We start from the raw sequence: 15,615 nt of genomic DNA, 5'->3' as shown, positions 1-15,615 counted from the left end.
CATTACATGAGACCCTAGCTTTCATTCTCTGATACATTCTGCCATTCTTTGAGGGAAAAGGGGAAACAGTGCTTGCTCAGTAACTGATACCATTTCAAGACCAGTCAAAGTAAGATCTTTCCATTTTCCTGGATTCAGTCGCTTAGCAGCTCTGCATTCCCAACAGCCTAGGGCACCATATATGCTCTTACTCGTCCTCAGCATGCTCTCTCTCTCCCCAACCCCCAGCCTCCACTGAATGCTTCTCTCTCGCAGGTCTCTTCCCTTGTCTGGCTCAGAATTTCAGAGAGAAGCAGGACAGGAGCCATCAGAGAATCTAGGTCAGGGGAACATGGACCATAGGACCACATGCCCAGCCTTAGTCACTTCCTCAGTCTCTACACTCAGGAAATCACCCCCAGCCAGCAGCCCCATGTACCTGAGAGAACCAAACAGATTATGCCCCAGTCTCCGGAAGAAGCCCATGTTGGTGTGGTACCTCAGCAGGGAGCTGTTCCTCCAGTGCTGCAGGGGGAATTTGTTGGGCACGTGCCAGATGCCCAGGTCCTGGGCCTGGATGTCGTAGTAGCCGGGGTTCTGCAGAGGGACACACACTCAGCCTTACTGACCTGGGAGGTGCCACCAGCCAAAGACCCACACACACAGCCCTCACTTGAGCTGAGAGCTCAGGGCTCCAGGGGAGCAGGTGGCAGCAGTGATGGATACCCACCCTCCTCTAGCAGACAAGGAGACTGCACCACCCAAACAGCCTTGGTGGGAGGAAGCTGTGATCCAAGACATGGACTTCTGTCTTTCTTCTTCTCCAGCCCCACCTCCACATCCCCATCTCCCACCCTCCCTTCCACACGCTCTGTTCCAGCCACACCCTGCTCCCCATCCTCTCTACCTGGAAACTCAGTCCACCCACCTCGTAGTCATCGCTGGTGGCTGCTTCTGCAGACCCAAACGTGTTGTAGTTGGCCTAGTTTCTGTCACCCTCTGCGTAGTCAACCCTGTTGCCCTGCTGACTGGACCAGCGATTGCCCAATGTGCATTTCCCACGCATATTGTTCTCATAGACGCTGGCCACCAGGGTCCAGCCACCACCCCCAGAGGTCATATCACAGAAGGTCTGGTAGATAACACCATTCTCAGTGTGGAGGTGATACAAGCCATCTGCAGAGGGAATGAGCCCAGAGATCCCCCTGTCTGAGAGCACAGGGTCCATCTCAGGCCCACAACCAAATGATCCAGCAAACCAGAAACATGGCCAAAAGGTTCCTCTACTGAGTCTTATCACTGAGTGTCCCTACTGGCACAAGAGTTTCCTTGAGTTCAAAAGACCATGCCCCATGACTGAGGCAGAGCATAGAGCTATCAAAACTTCCAGTGATATTCCTCAACAACTTAAATATGGAAACCCAGCAATTCCACTCCTAGATATAGACCCAAGGCAATTGAAAACAGCAACTGACGTGCTTATACAACAGTGTTCACTGCAGCATTATTCACAACAAGAACCCACCAACAGATGAGTGGATAAACAAGCTGTGGTGTATACATACAATGCATAGGAAGGAGGACTTCCCTGGTCATACAGTGGATAAGAATCCCCCTGCCAATATAGGGGACACAGGTTCAATCCCTGGTCTGGGAAGATTCCCTATGTTGTTGTTCAGTCACTAAGTTCTGTCCGATTCTTTGTGACCCCATGGACTGCAGCACACCAGGCTTTCCTGTCCTTCGCTGTCTCCCGGAGTTTGCTCAGACTCAGGTCCATTGAGCTGATGATGCCATCCAACCATGTCATCCTCTGTTTCCCCCCTTCTCTTCCTGCCTTCAATCTTTCCCAGCATCAGGGTCTTTTCCAGTGAGTCAACTCTTTGCATCAGGTGGCCAAAGTATTGGAGCTTCAGCTTCAGTATCAATCTTTCCAATGATTTTCTTTGGGATTGACTGGTTTGATCTCCTTGCTGTTCAAGGGACCCTCAAGAGTCTTCTCCAACACCACAGTTCAAAAGCATCAAGATTCCGCATAGCACAGAGCAACTAGGCCCATGTACCACAACTACTGAAGCCCAGACACCCAGAGCATGTGCTCCACAATGAAAGAAGCCACCGCAGTGAAGAGCAGGCCCACTTGCCACAGCTAGATAAAATCTGCGCAGCAACAGAGACCCAGCGCAATCAAAAGCAAATAAATAAACTATTTTTTAAAAGGAATGAGGTTCTGACACTGCTACATGGATAAGCCTTGAAAACATGAAGTAAAATGAGACATTAAAAGCAAGTATTAGTCACTCAGTCGTGTCCAATTCTTTGTGACCCCGTGGACTATATAGCCTGCCAGACTCTTCTGTCCATGGAATTCTCCAGGCAAGAATACTGAAGTGGGTTGCCATTTCCTTCTCCAAATACTCCATTATTCCATATATATGAGGTACTTAGAAAAGTCATCGAGACATAAAGTAGAACAGAATTTACCAGGGACTGGGGGAGGAGAGGAATATGAAGTTATTGTGGATGAGTACAGAGTTTCTGTCTGAGGTGATGAAAAAGCATGGAAAATCGTGATGATAGCTGCACAACACTGTGTAGATGCTACTTAAAGTGATAAAATAGCGATTTTTAAGCTATCTAAACTTTATCACGATTTTAAAAAATCTCCTAATGGGACTTCCCTGGTGATCCAGTGGTTAAGAATCTGCCTACCAATGCAGGGGACACCAGTTCAGTCCCTGGTTCAGGAAGATTTTACATGCCATGGGGCAACTAAAACCATGTGCCACAACTGCTGAAGCCCCCATGCCCTAGAGCTCACGCTTCACAACAGGAGGAGCCACTGCGACGGGAAACTGGTGCTCCACAACTAGAGAGTAGCCCCCACTCACTGCAACTAGAGAAAGCCCTCACTCAGCAACAAAGATCAAAAATAAATAAATAGGCAAAATTAAAAAAGAAAAACTCTCAGTGGACATAGACCTTACTGTTCTTCTGGGCTCAGTGTCAACACTCCATCACCTACCACACGCACTGCAGCACCTCACTCTGATTTTCTTGTAGCTTCTGGGTAGAGATGGAGAGAAAAATGACAGGTCCATTTCTCTTTCCATGTCATAACCAAAGTATTGACCACAACTAGATAATACACAGAGTTTTATTCTTACTACTGGTTTGACACAAAGCCTGGGCTCTCATTGCTCCCACACCAAACCCATTCCTCCACTGGAGCAAAGCCTCACTGCCTGGGATATAAGGCCCTGCAGTGTCCAGCATCCCACTGGCCCAGCACCCACCACAGGCTTATTGCATCCCTCCCTCCACATGACCTCATGCTTCTTCTGGGCACTGCCCTGGGCACTGGGCTTTCAAAGAAATCATACATTCCCCCAAGAGTTTACGTCCACAGAAATATATGTTGAGAGGAATAAATTTAAAAAGAGAGACAAGCTGAGGAGAAAAAATGAGAGAATCTGAGATGAGACTGGACTGGCCAGCCTGGGGCCAGGGGATTGTCTGGGGAAAGGATGTCAGTGGTCACTAAGCGAAGGCCTCCTGGTCCTAGTGACACCTTAGCTAATCGTGAGAGAATGGGCATGACTTTACAGCAGAAAGAAAAGAGAATGCAAAGCAAGAAGTGTAGCATGCCCTCAGGCATGGAAAGAAATGATACAGCATAGTCCGCCTGTCAGGAAGTGTCAGTAGTTTGATGCAGCTGAAACAGGAGGTATAAGGTAGGAAGTGGCGAGAGCAGGCCAACAGGCTAATAGAGGTATTAGATGAAGAACTTTCCATGCTAGCCTAAATTCTAAAGAAACTGCAGACAATTCTGAAAGAATGGGAGGACAAAACATTCGGAGTTTTTTTGCTTCTGTTCTTTTCTCTGACGAAGAGAGGGCTGTGCTGGTCTTCATCGCTGCTTGGGTGTTTCTCTAGCAGCTGCGAGCGGGGGCTACTCTCTAGTCGCAGCACTCGGGCTTCTCACTGTGAAGGCCTCTCTTGTTGTGGAGCATGGGCTCTAGGGCACACGGGCTTCAGTAATTGCAGCACATGGACTCAGCACTTACAGCTCCCGGGCTCCATAGCACAGGCTCAGTAGCTGTGGCACACGGGCTTAGTTGCTCCGAGGCATGTAGGATCTTCCTGGATCAGGGATCGAACCCATGTCTCCTGCATTGACAGACAGTTCTTTACCACTGAGTCACTTGAGAAGATCATTCCAAGCTTTTGAGGTCAGAGGTATTCAATTATAAGTAGCTCAACACTTAGAGTTGAGAGTCCTCGTGATTATACCTAATATATCTGAGCCTGTTTGCTCATAACTAAAATGAAGCTAGTGAAGAGTGATTTGGTGAAGATCAAATGAGATGATATTTAGGAACATGTTTTGCTTCTTTCTAAAAATGCATAAATGACAATGAAGAGGAAGACAAATTTCTTAATGCCATTATTATGCTTGTTGTGGGGAGGAAAACTGGGAAGACAGGAGTCCTGGGCACAAAAACAGACCATTCAACTTCCTCTGAAAATTGCAAGACCAAGCCCACTGAAGTGGGGAGAGATTGGGAGGGGACAAGGTTCTTAACACAGGCCTCTGAAGGCCACTCTGAGGGTCACATAGAGGCACACAGCTGGGACCCAGGACATGCCTCAACCAACACCCAGGTTAGATCTCACCAGACACCACAAATCAGACCTCAGCCTACAGACATCTCAAGTCTGCAGCATGAAGTAGCCTCTCTGCAGCTCAAAGACATCCCCTCTGCCTCAGAGACACCAGGACCCTGGGGCCACCCAGCCCAGTTCTGTTACTGACACTTAGAGGAGGCTGGAGGAAGGGTTGCTCCAGGAGACAATGTCCTGCACCGCACCCTCTAGTGGCCAATATGAGAAATAGCAGGAACCTGGGCTGGATCTCTGTGATCTAAGGAAGTGGAGAAGAGAATGGCAATCCACTCCATATTCTTGCCTGGAGAATCCCATGGACAGAGGAGCATGGGCAGGCTACAGTCCATAGGGTGGCAAAGAGTCAGACACGATTAAATGACTAACACACACACACACTCTAAGGAAGACAAGATGCAAGTTACCTTCCTGATCATCATTTTTCTCTGTCTATGCCCAATTCCTATCGTCCTATAAAGACTCAGAGACTAAGGACCCCTTGTTCTCTACTTGTCTTTGAGCTGGAATCCAGACTCCTGCATTCACAGACCTTGTCTGAGTCTCAGCAGCACTTGCTTCTAGCACAGAGACCCCCTCTTTCTCTCCACACTGGGGCCAGGAGCTGAGCACTGTACCTCCAGGTGGACACTGGGAGCTTTCTCTGTAGAAGCTCCACAGGCTCTCAAAGAGACATGTTAAAGGTCACTTCTTAGCACAGTGTTCAGATCTGGGGATTTCATGGACCTGTGTATCTTCCAAATGAAAATACATGAGGACAAGATTAATAAGAGTGGTGATGATTTGATTTTTTGCTTATGTCTCTCTTTCTGGCAAAATACAAACATAAAAATATTATTTAAAATTAAACATTGGGGGGCGGTCCTAAGGTGGCAGAAAATAGGACAGGGAGACCACTTTCTCTGCCACAAATCCATCAAAAGAACATTTGAACGCTGAGTAAATTCCACAAAACAACTTCTGAATGCCGGCAGAGAATATCAGGCACCCAGAAAAGCAGCCCATTGTCTTCAAAAGGAGGTAGGAAAAAATATAAAAGATAAAAAGAGAGACAAAAGAGGTAGGGATGGAGCTCTGTCCCGAGAAGGGAGTCAAAAAGGAGAGAAGTTTCCAAACACCAGGAAACACTCTCAGTGCCGAATCTGTGGCGAGCCTTGGAACCACAGAGGGCAACATACCGGGAGGAAAAACAAATAAAAAATTAAAACCCACAGATTATGTGCCCAACGGTAACTCCCCCAGCGGAGAAGCAACGCAGACGCCTGCACCTGCCACTAGCAAGCGGGGGCTGGGCAGGGGGACACAGGCTGCATTGCTTAGAGTAAGGACCGGGCCTGAATGCCCCAAGGGCAATCTGAGCGAACTAACTTGGGCTAGCACACCGGACTGTGGGATATCTACCACGCGAAAAGCCCTAACTTAAGACACCATCAGGCCCACTCACAGAACAAAGGATTGACTAGAGCTACACGAAAAGCCCTAACTTAAGACACCATCAGGCCCACTCACAGCACAAACGACTGAGCAGAGCTAGCCGACTGCAGGCCAGCCCATCCCCTTCCAGTGACAGGCAGGCGAGGGCAGCCAGAGCTGGAAGGGGGCAATCGCGGCCCCAGAGAGGCATTATCTACCAAACTGCAAGCAGGCTTCGTTGCTAACCAAGACTTCTTGGGGTTCTAGGCGGTCAACATCCGCCTGAGAAGGTGCGCCGGTTGTACACCCGGAAACCCGAGCAGCACCGACGGGGGGTGGGGTGGGGGGGAGGGACAATAAGTGGCAGCAACCACGCTCGCCAAACACCTGGTCATCTGAGCTGCTCGGATCTGGGAAGGGCACACAAGCAGGCCCAACCGAGTCTGCGCCTCTGAGAAGTACCCCAGTACCTGAACCTGAGCGGCTTAGACCTGGGAGGTGCATGCAGCCCAGGGCCGGCCTCAGACAGTTCCTGGCAGAGCCTACGCAATGTAGACAGGGAAAGCACACACTCCGTGAGTGGGCGCAAACCCAGTGTGGCGGAGACACTGCGAACACGTGCCAGTGATATTGGTTTGCAGCATCCCAAGCACGACTGAAAAGGGAGCCTAAAAAAGTGTCCACCACCGCCCCCTTGTATCAGGGCAGAAATTAGACACTGAAGAGACCAGCAAATAGAAGAAGCTAAAACAGAGGGAACCTCCCTGGAAGTGACAGGGGCAATAGATTAAAACCCTGTCGTTAGTACTGACTACATAGGAAGGGGCCTATAAATCTTAAGAAATATAAGCCAGATCAAGGAACTATCCGAAAATGAACTGACCCCACACTGCCCGCAACAACACCAGAGAAAATCCTAGATATATTTTTACTATTTTTACTATCATTCTTTAATTTAAAGAAAAAATTTTTATTTTAAGTCCTCTATTACTCCTTTAATTTTCATTTTTATAACCTACTATTACTTTGCAAAAAAAAAAAGGAGAGACCCTATTTTAAAAAAAAAACTTCATATATATATTTTAATTTTTCTGACTTTGATTTTTTTCTTTAATATTGTATTTTTGAAAATCCAACCTCTACTCTAGATATTTATTCTTTGCTTCTTGGTATTTGTTACCAATTTTGTACCTTTAAGAACCCAATCTTCAGTACCCATTTTTACTTGGGAGTGAGATTACTGGCTTGACTGCTCTCTCCCTCTTTGGACTCTCCTTTTTCTCCACCAGGTCGCCTCTGTCTCCTCCCTAGCCTTCTCTTCTCTACCCAACTCTATGAATCTCTTTGTGTGTTCCGGACAGTGGAGACGACTTCAGTTCAGTTCAGTTCAGTCACTCAGTCGTGTCCAACTCTTTGCGACCCCATGAATCACAGCACACCAGGCCTCCCTCTCCATCACCAACTCCCAGAATTCACTCAGACTCACGTCCATCGAGTCAGCGATGCCATCTAGCAATCTCATCCTCTGTCATCCCCTTCTTGTGCCCTCAATGCCTCGCAGCATCAGAGTCTTTTCCAATGAGTCAACTCTTCGCATGAGGTAGCCAAAATATTGGAGTTTCAGCTTTAGCATCATTCCCTCCAAAGAAATCCCAGGGTTGATCTCCTTTAGGATGGACTGGTTGGATCTCCTTGCAGTCCAAGGGACTCTCAAGAGTCTTCTCCAACACCACAGTTCAAAAGCATCAATTCTTTGACATTCAGCTTTCTTCACAGTTCAACTCACATCCATACATGACCACAGGCAAAACCATAGCCTTGATTAGATGGACATTTGTTGGCAAAGTAATGTCTCTGCTTTTGAATATGCTATCTAGGTTGGTCATAACTTTTCTTCCAAGGAGTAAGCGTCTTTTAATTTCATGGCTACAGTCACCATCTGCAGTGATTTTGGAGCCCCAAAAAATAGTCTGACAGTGTTTCCACTGTTTCCCCATCTATAGCCCATGAAGTGATGGGACCAAATGCCATGATCTTCATTTTCTGAATGTTGAGCTTTAAGCCAACTTTTTCCTCTCCACTTTCACTTTCATCAAGAGGCTTTTAAGTTCTTCATTTTCTGCCACAAGGCTGGTATCATCTGCATATCTGAGGTTATTGATATTTCTCCCGGCAATCTTGATTCCAGCTTGTGCTTCTCCTAGCCCAGTGTTTCTCATGATGTACTCTGCATATAAGTTAAATCATGAGGGTGACAATATACAGCCTTGATGTATTCATTTTCCTATTTGTAACCAGTCTGTTGTTCCATGTCCAGTTCTAACTGTTGCTTCCTGACCTGCATATAGGTTTCTCAAGAGGCAGGTCAGGTAGTCTGGTATTCCCATCTCTTTCAGAATTTTCCAGTTTATTGTGATCCACATTTAGGGAACCGATTACTGGCTGGATCTATCTCTCTCCTTTTGATTATTCCCTTTATCCTCCTGGCCACCTCTGTCTCATTCCTTCCACTTCTCTTCTCTGCATAACTTCATGAACATCTCTGAGCAGTCCAGACTGTAGAGTGCACATTAGGAAGTGATTACTGGCTAGCTTGCTCTCTCCTCTTTTGATTGCACCTCATCTCATCCTGGTCACCTCTATCTCACTCCTCTCTCTTCTCTTCTCCATGTAATTCTGTGAAGCTCTCTGGGTGTGCCTCACTGTGGAGAAACATTTCATCTTTAACCTAGATATTTTATCAATGGTGCTGTATAGATGGAGAAGTCTTGAGGCTACTGTAAAAATAAGACTGAAAACCAGAAGCAGGAGGCTTAAGTCCAAATCCTGAGAACACCAGAGAACTCCTGACTCCAGGGAACACTAATCAACAGGAGCTCATCAAACACCTCCATACCTACACTGAAACCAAACACCACCCAAGGGCCAACAAGTTTCAGAGCAAGACACACCACACAAATTCTCCAGCAACTCAGGAACATAAACCTGAGCTTCAATATAAATGCGGCCCAAAGTCACTCCAAACCCATTGACATCTCATAACTCATTACTGGACACTTCATTGCACTTCAGAGAGAAGAAATCCAGCTCCACCCATCAGAACACCAAAACAAGCTTCCCTAACCAGGAAACCTTCACAAGCCACCTGTACAACCTCACTCACAGCGAGGAAACTCCACAATAAAGAGAACTCCACAAACTGCCAGAATACAGAAAGGCCACCCCAAACACAGCAATATAAACAAGATGAAGAGACAGAGGAATACCCAGCAGGTAAAGGAACAGGAGATATGCCCACCATACCAAACAAAAGAGGAAGAGATAGGGAATCTACCCGAGGAAGAATTCCGAATAATGATAGTGAAAATGATCCAAAATCTTGAACACAAAATGGAATCACAGATAAATAGCCTGGAGACAAGGATTGAGAAGATGCAAGAAAGGTTTAACAAGGACCTAGAAGAAATAAAAAAGAGTCAATATATAATGAATAATGCAATAAATGAGATCAAAAACACTCTGGAGGGAACAAATAGTAGAATAACAGAGGCAGAAGATAGGATTAGTGAGGTAGAAGATAGAATGGTAGAAATAAATGAAGCAGACAGGAAAAAAGAAAAATGAATTAAAAGAAATGAGGACAATCTCAGAGACCTCTAGGACAATGTTAAATGCCCCAACATTCGAATCATAAGAGTCCCAGAAAAAGACAAAAGGGAAGACCATGAGAAAATACTTGAGGAGTTAATAGTTGAAAACTTCCCTAAAATGGGGAAGGAAATAATCACCCAAGTCCAAGAAACCCAGAGAGTCCCAAACAGGATAAACCCAAGGCAAAACACCCCAAGACACATATTAATCAAATTAACAAAGATCAAACACAAAGAACAAATATTAAAAGCAGCATGGGAAAAACAACAAATAACACACAAGGCGATTCCCATAAGGATAACTGCAGATCTTTCAATAGAAACTCTTCAGGCCAGAAGGGAATAGCAGGACATACTTAAAGTAATGAAAGAAAATAACCTACAGCCCAGATTACTGTACCCAGCAAGGATCTCATTCAAATATGGAGGAGAAATCAAAAGCTTTACAGACAAGCAAAAGCTGAGAGAATTCAGCACCACCAAACCAGCTCTCCAACAAATGCTAAAGGATCTTCTCTAGATAGGAAATACAAAATGTGTGTATAAACTCAAACTCAAAGCAATAAAGTAAATGGCAACGGGATCATACTTATCAATAATTACCTTAAACGTAAATGGGTTGAATGCCCCAACCAAAAGACAAAGACTGGCTGAATGGATACAAAAACAAGACCCCTATAAATGTTGTCTACAAAAGACCCACCTTGAAACAAGGGACACATACAGACTGAAAGTGAAGGGCTGGAAAAAGATATTCCACGCAAATAGAGACCAAAAGAAAGTAGGAGTAGCAATATTCATATCAGATAAAATAGACTTTAAAACAAAGGTTGTGAAAAGAGACAAGGAAGGACACTACATAATGATCAAAGGATCAATCCAAGAAGATATGCCAATTATAAATACATATGCACCCAACATAGGAGCACCGCAATATGTAAGACAAATGCTAAAATGTATGAAAGCGGAAATTAACAATAACACAATAATAGTGGGAGACTTTAATACCCCACTCACACCTATGAACAGATCAACTAAACAGAAAATTAACAAGGAAACACAAACTTTAAATGATACATTAGACCAGTAAAACCTAATTAATATCTATAGGACATTTCACCCCAAAACAATGAAGTTCACCTTTTTCTCAAGTGCACACTAAACCTTCTCCAGGATAGATCATATCCTGGGCCATAAATCGAGCCTTGGTAAATTCAAAAAAATTGAAATCATTCCAAGCATCTTTTCTGACCACAATGCAAATGATTAGATCTCAATTACAGGAGAAAAATTATTAAAAATTCCAACATATGGAGGCTGAACAACACGCTGCTGAATAACCAACAAATCACAGAAGAAATTTTAAAAAATCAAAATATTCATAGAAACAAATGAAAATGAATACACAACAACCCAAAACCTGTGGGACACTATAAAAGCAGTGCTAAGAGGAAGGTTCATAGCAATACAGGCATACTTCAAGAAACAAGAAAAAAGTCAAATAAATAACCTAACTCTACACCTAAAGCAACTAGAAAAGGAAGAAATGGAGAACCCCAGAGTTAGCAGAAGGAAAGAAATCTTAACAATTAGGGCAGAAAGAAATGCAAAAGAAACAAAAGAGACCATAGCAAAAATCAACAAAGCAAAAAGCTGGTTCTTTGAAAGGGTAAATAAAATCGACAAACCATTAGCCAGACTTATAAAGAAACAAAGAGAGAAAAATCAAATCAATAAAATTAGAAATGAAAATGGAGAGATCACAGCAGACAACACAGAAATACAAAGGATCATAAGAGATTACTATCAGCAATTATATGCCAATAAAATGGACAACGTGGAAGAAATGGACAAATTCTCAGAAAAGTACAACTTTCCAAAACTGAACTAGGAAGAAATAAAAAATCTTAACAGACCCATCACAAGCACGGAAATTGAAACTGTAATCAGAAATCTTCCAGCAAACAAAAACCCAGGTCCAGACAGCTTCACAGCTCAATGCTACCAAAATTTAGAGAAGAGCTTAATTTCCTACTCAAACTCTTCCAGAAAATTGCAGAGGAAGGTAAACTTCCAAACTCATTCTATGAGGCCACCATCACCCTAATACCAAAACCTGACAAGGATGCCACAGAAAAAGAAAACTATAGGCCAATATCACTGATGAACATAGATGCAAAAATCCTTAACAAAATTCTAGCAATCAGAATCCAACAGCATATTAAAAAGATCATACATCATGATCAAGTGGGCTTTATCCCAGGGATGCAAGGATTCTTCAATATCCACAAATCAATGTAATACACCACATTAACAAATTGAAAAATAAAAGCCATATGATTATCTCAATAGATGCAGAGAAAGCCTTTGACAAAATTCAACATCCATTTATGATAAAAACTCTCCAGAAAGCAGGAATAGAAGGAACATACCTCAACATAATAAAAGCTATATATGACAAACCCACAGCAAACATTATCCTCAATGGTGAAAAATTGAAAGCATTTCTCCTAAAGTCAGAAACAAGAGAAGGGTGCCCACTCTCACCACTACTATTCAACATAGTTGGAAGTTCCGGCCAGAGTAATCAGAGCAGAAAAAGAAATAAAAGGATTCCAAATTGGAAAAGAAGAAGTCAATCTCTCACTGTTTGCAAATGACATGATCCTCTACATAGAAAACCCTAAAAACTCCACCAGAAAATTACTAGAGCTCATCAATGAATATAGTAAAGTTGCAGGTATAAAATCAACACACAGAAATCCCTTGCATTCCTATACACTAACAATGAGAAAACAGAAAGAGAAATTAAGGAAACAATTCCATTCACCATAGCAACGAAAAGAATAAAATACTTAGGAATATATCTACCTAAAGAAACAAAAGATCTATATATCAGTTTGGTTCAGTTCAGTTCAGTCGCTCAGTCCTGTCCGATTCTTTGTGACCCCATTAAGTGCAGCACGCCAGGCCTCCCTGTCCATCACCAACTCCTGGAGCTCTTTTAATTTCATGGCTGCAATCACCATCTGCAGTGATTTTGGAGCCTCCAAAAATAAAGGCTGACACTGTTTCCACTGCTTCCCCATCTATTTCCATGAAGTGATGGGACCAGATGCCATGATCTTTGTTTTCTGAATGTTGAGCTTTAAGCCAACTTTTTCACTCTCCTCTTTCACTTTCATCAAGAGGCTTTTTAGTTTCTCTTCACTTTCTGCCGTAAGGCTGGTGTCATCTGCATATCTGAGGTTATTGATATTTCTCCCAGCAATCTTGATTCCAGCTTGTGCTTCTTCCAGCCCAGTGTTTCTCATGATGTACTCTGATATAAGTTAAATAATCAGGGTGACAATATACAGTCTTGACATACAACTTTTCCTATTTGTAACCAGTCTGTTGTTCCATGTCCAGTTCGAACTAATGCTTCTTGACCTATTCATATAGTTTTCTCAAGAGGCAGGTCAGGTGGTCTGGTATTCCCATCTCTTTCAGAATTTTCCACAGTTTATTGTGATCCACACAGTCAAAGGCTTTGGCATAGTCAACAAAGTAGAAATAGATGCTTTTCTGGAACTCTCTTGCTTTTTCCATGATCCAGCGGATGTAGGCAATTTGATCTCTGGTTCCTCTGTCTTTTCTAAAGCAAGCTTGAACATCAGGAAGTTCACGGTTCACGTATTGAAAGCCTGACTAAGAGAATTTTGAGTATGACTTTACTAGTGTGTGAGATGTGTACAATTGCGCGGTAGTTTGAGCATTCTTTGGTATTGCCTTTCTTTGGGATTGGAATGAAAACTGACCTTTTCCAGCCCTGTGGCCACTGCTGAGTTTTCCAATTTTGCTGCCATGTTGAGTGCAGCACTTTCACAGCATCATCTTTCAGGATTTAAAATAGCTCAACTGGAATTCCATCACCTCCACTAGCTTTGTTCATAGTGATGCTTTCTAAGGCCCACTTGTCTTCACATTCCAGGATGTCTGGCTCTAGGTGAGTGATCACACCATCGTGATTATCTGGGTCGTGTAACTGTACTTTTTTGTACAGTTTTTCTGTGTATTCTTGCCACCTCTTCTTAATATCTTCTGCTTCTGCTAGGTCCATACCATTTCTGTCCTTTATCGAGCCCATCTTTGCATGAAAATGTTCCCTCAGTGTCTCTAATTTTCTTGAAGAGATCTCTAGTCTTTCCCATTCTGTTGTTTTCCTCTATTTCTTTGCATTGATCGCTGAAAAAGGCTTTCTTATCTCTTCTTGCTATTCTTTGGAACTCTGCATTCAGATGCTTATATCTTTCCTTTTCTCCTTTGCTTTTCACTTCTCTTCTTTTCACAGCTATTTGTAAGGCCTCCCCAGACAGTCATTTTGCTTTTTTGCATTTCTTTTCCATGGGGATGGTCTTGATCCCTGTCTCCTGTACAATGTCACGAACCTCAGTCCAGAGTTCATCAGGCACTCTATCTATCAGATCTAGGCCCTTAAATCTATTTCTCACTTCCACTGTATAATCATAAGGGATTTGATTTAGGTCATACCTGAATGGTCTAGCGGTTTTCCCTACTCTCTTCAGTTTCAGTCTGAATTTGGCAATAAGGAGTTCATGATCTGAGCCACAGTCAGCTTCCAGTCTTGTTTTTGCTGACTGTATAGAGCTTCTCTATCTTTGGCTGCAAAGAATATAATCAATCTGATTTCGGTGTTGACCATCTTGTGATGTCCATGTGTAGAGTCTTCTCTTGTGTTGTTGGAAGAGGGTGTTTGCTATGACCAGTGCATTTTCTTGGCAAAACTCTATTAGCCTTTGCCCTGCTTCATTCTGCATTCCAAGGCCAAATTTTTCTGTTACTCCAGGTGTTTCTTGACTTCCTACTTTTGCATTCCAGTCTCCTATAATGAAAAGGACATCTTTTTTGGGTGTTAGTTCTAAAAGGTCTTGTAGGTCTTCATAAAACCGTTCAACTTCAGCTTCTTCAGCGTTACTGGTTGTGGCAAAGACTTGGATAACTGTGATACTGAATGGTTTGCCTTGGAAACAAACAGAGATCATTCTGTCATTTTTGAGATTGTATCCAAGTACTGCATTTCAGACTCTTCTGTTGACCATGATGGCTACTCCATTTCTTCTAAGTGATTCCTGCCCACAGTAGTGGATATAATGGTTATCGAAGTTAAATTCACCCATTCCAGTCCACTTTAGTTCACTGATTCCTAGAATGTCGATGTTCACTCTTGCCATCTCCTGTTTGACCACTTCCAATTTGCCTTGATTCACGGTCCTAACATTCCTGACAGAATGTGGTCCACTGGAGAAGGGACTGGCAAACCACTTCAGTATTCTTGCCTTGAGAACCCCATGAAGAGTATGAAAAGGCAAAATGATAGGATACTGAAAGAGGACCTCCCCCAGGTCGGTAGGTGCCGGGGCCCAGCCCCAGTGGATCCAGGGAATTTGAAGCAGGGATGGCGTCGGCGAGGAGAACTTATTTATTTATTAATATAGAAATATAAGATTAGATTAGGAAGAAATAGTGTAGTAGGAAAATTAAGTGGAGCAAGAAGGCTGAATAACTTGGCTTACGGGGAAGGCCAAAAGTTCCAGACAAGTAGCTTGCACCATCTACGCTGGGCCACTGGTGCCCACTTGAATATCGGGGGGGTGCCCCACCTTGGGCTCCCCCTCGCGTGGATCTTAAAAGCTGGGACAAGTAAGTATACATGGTGAGCCGCCCCGCTCCAGATGGGAATTCAGCCTGAAATTAGAGTAAAGAGGAGACATGGGGGAAACCAGTCCAGCAACTGGCTCCATCCTCTATTGTTCAGAGGGCCTTTTATACTTCTGATAAAACATGGAGATCAATGGGTAACACAAATTTATGCAGCGTTAGCAGTCCA

General features: G+C 43.7%; 1 protein-coding gene across 1 annotated transcript; it reads right to left on the bottom strand.

Moving 5' to 3' along the window:
- Positions 322-15,340, bottom strand: LOC102180640 (intelectin-1a). Its single transcript, XM_018046540.1, is given in 6 exon segments — positions 322-576; positions 908-1,155; positions 3,005-3,069; positions 3,364-3,397; positions 4,840-4,903; positions 15,302-15,340. Coding segments are annotated over 6 exon segments (705 nt in total).

The sequence above is a fragment of the Capra hircus genome, chromosome 3 (assembly GCF_001704415.2).
Source record: "Capra hircus breed San Clemente chromosome 3, ASM170441v1, whole genome shotgun sequence".
Taxonomy (NCBI): Eukaryota; Metazoa; Chordata; class Mammalia; order Artiodactyla; family Bovidae; genus Capra; species Capra hircus.
The sequence above is the reverse complement of the archived record's forward strand: the minus strand, read 5'-3'. Positions and strand labels throughout refer to the sequence as shown.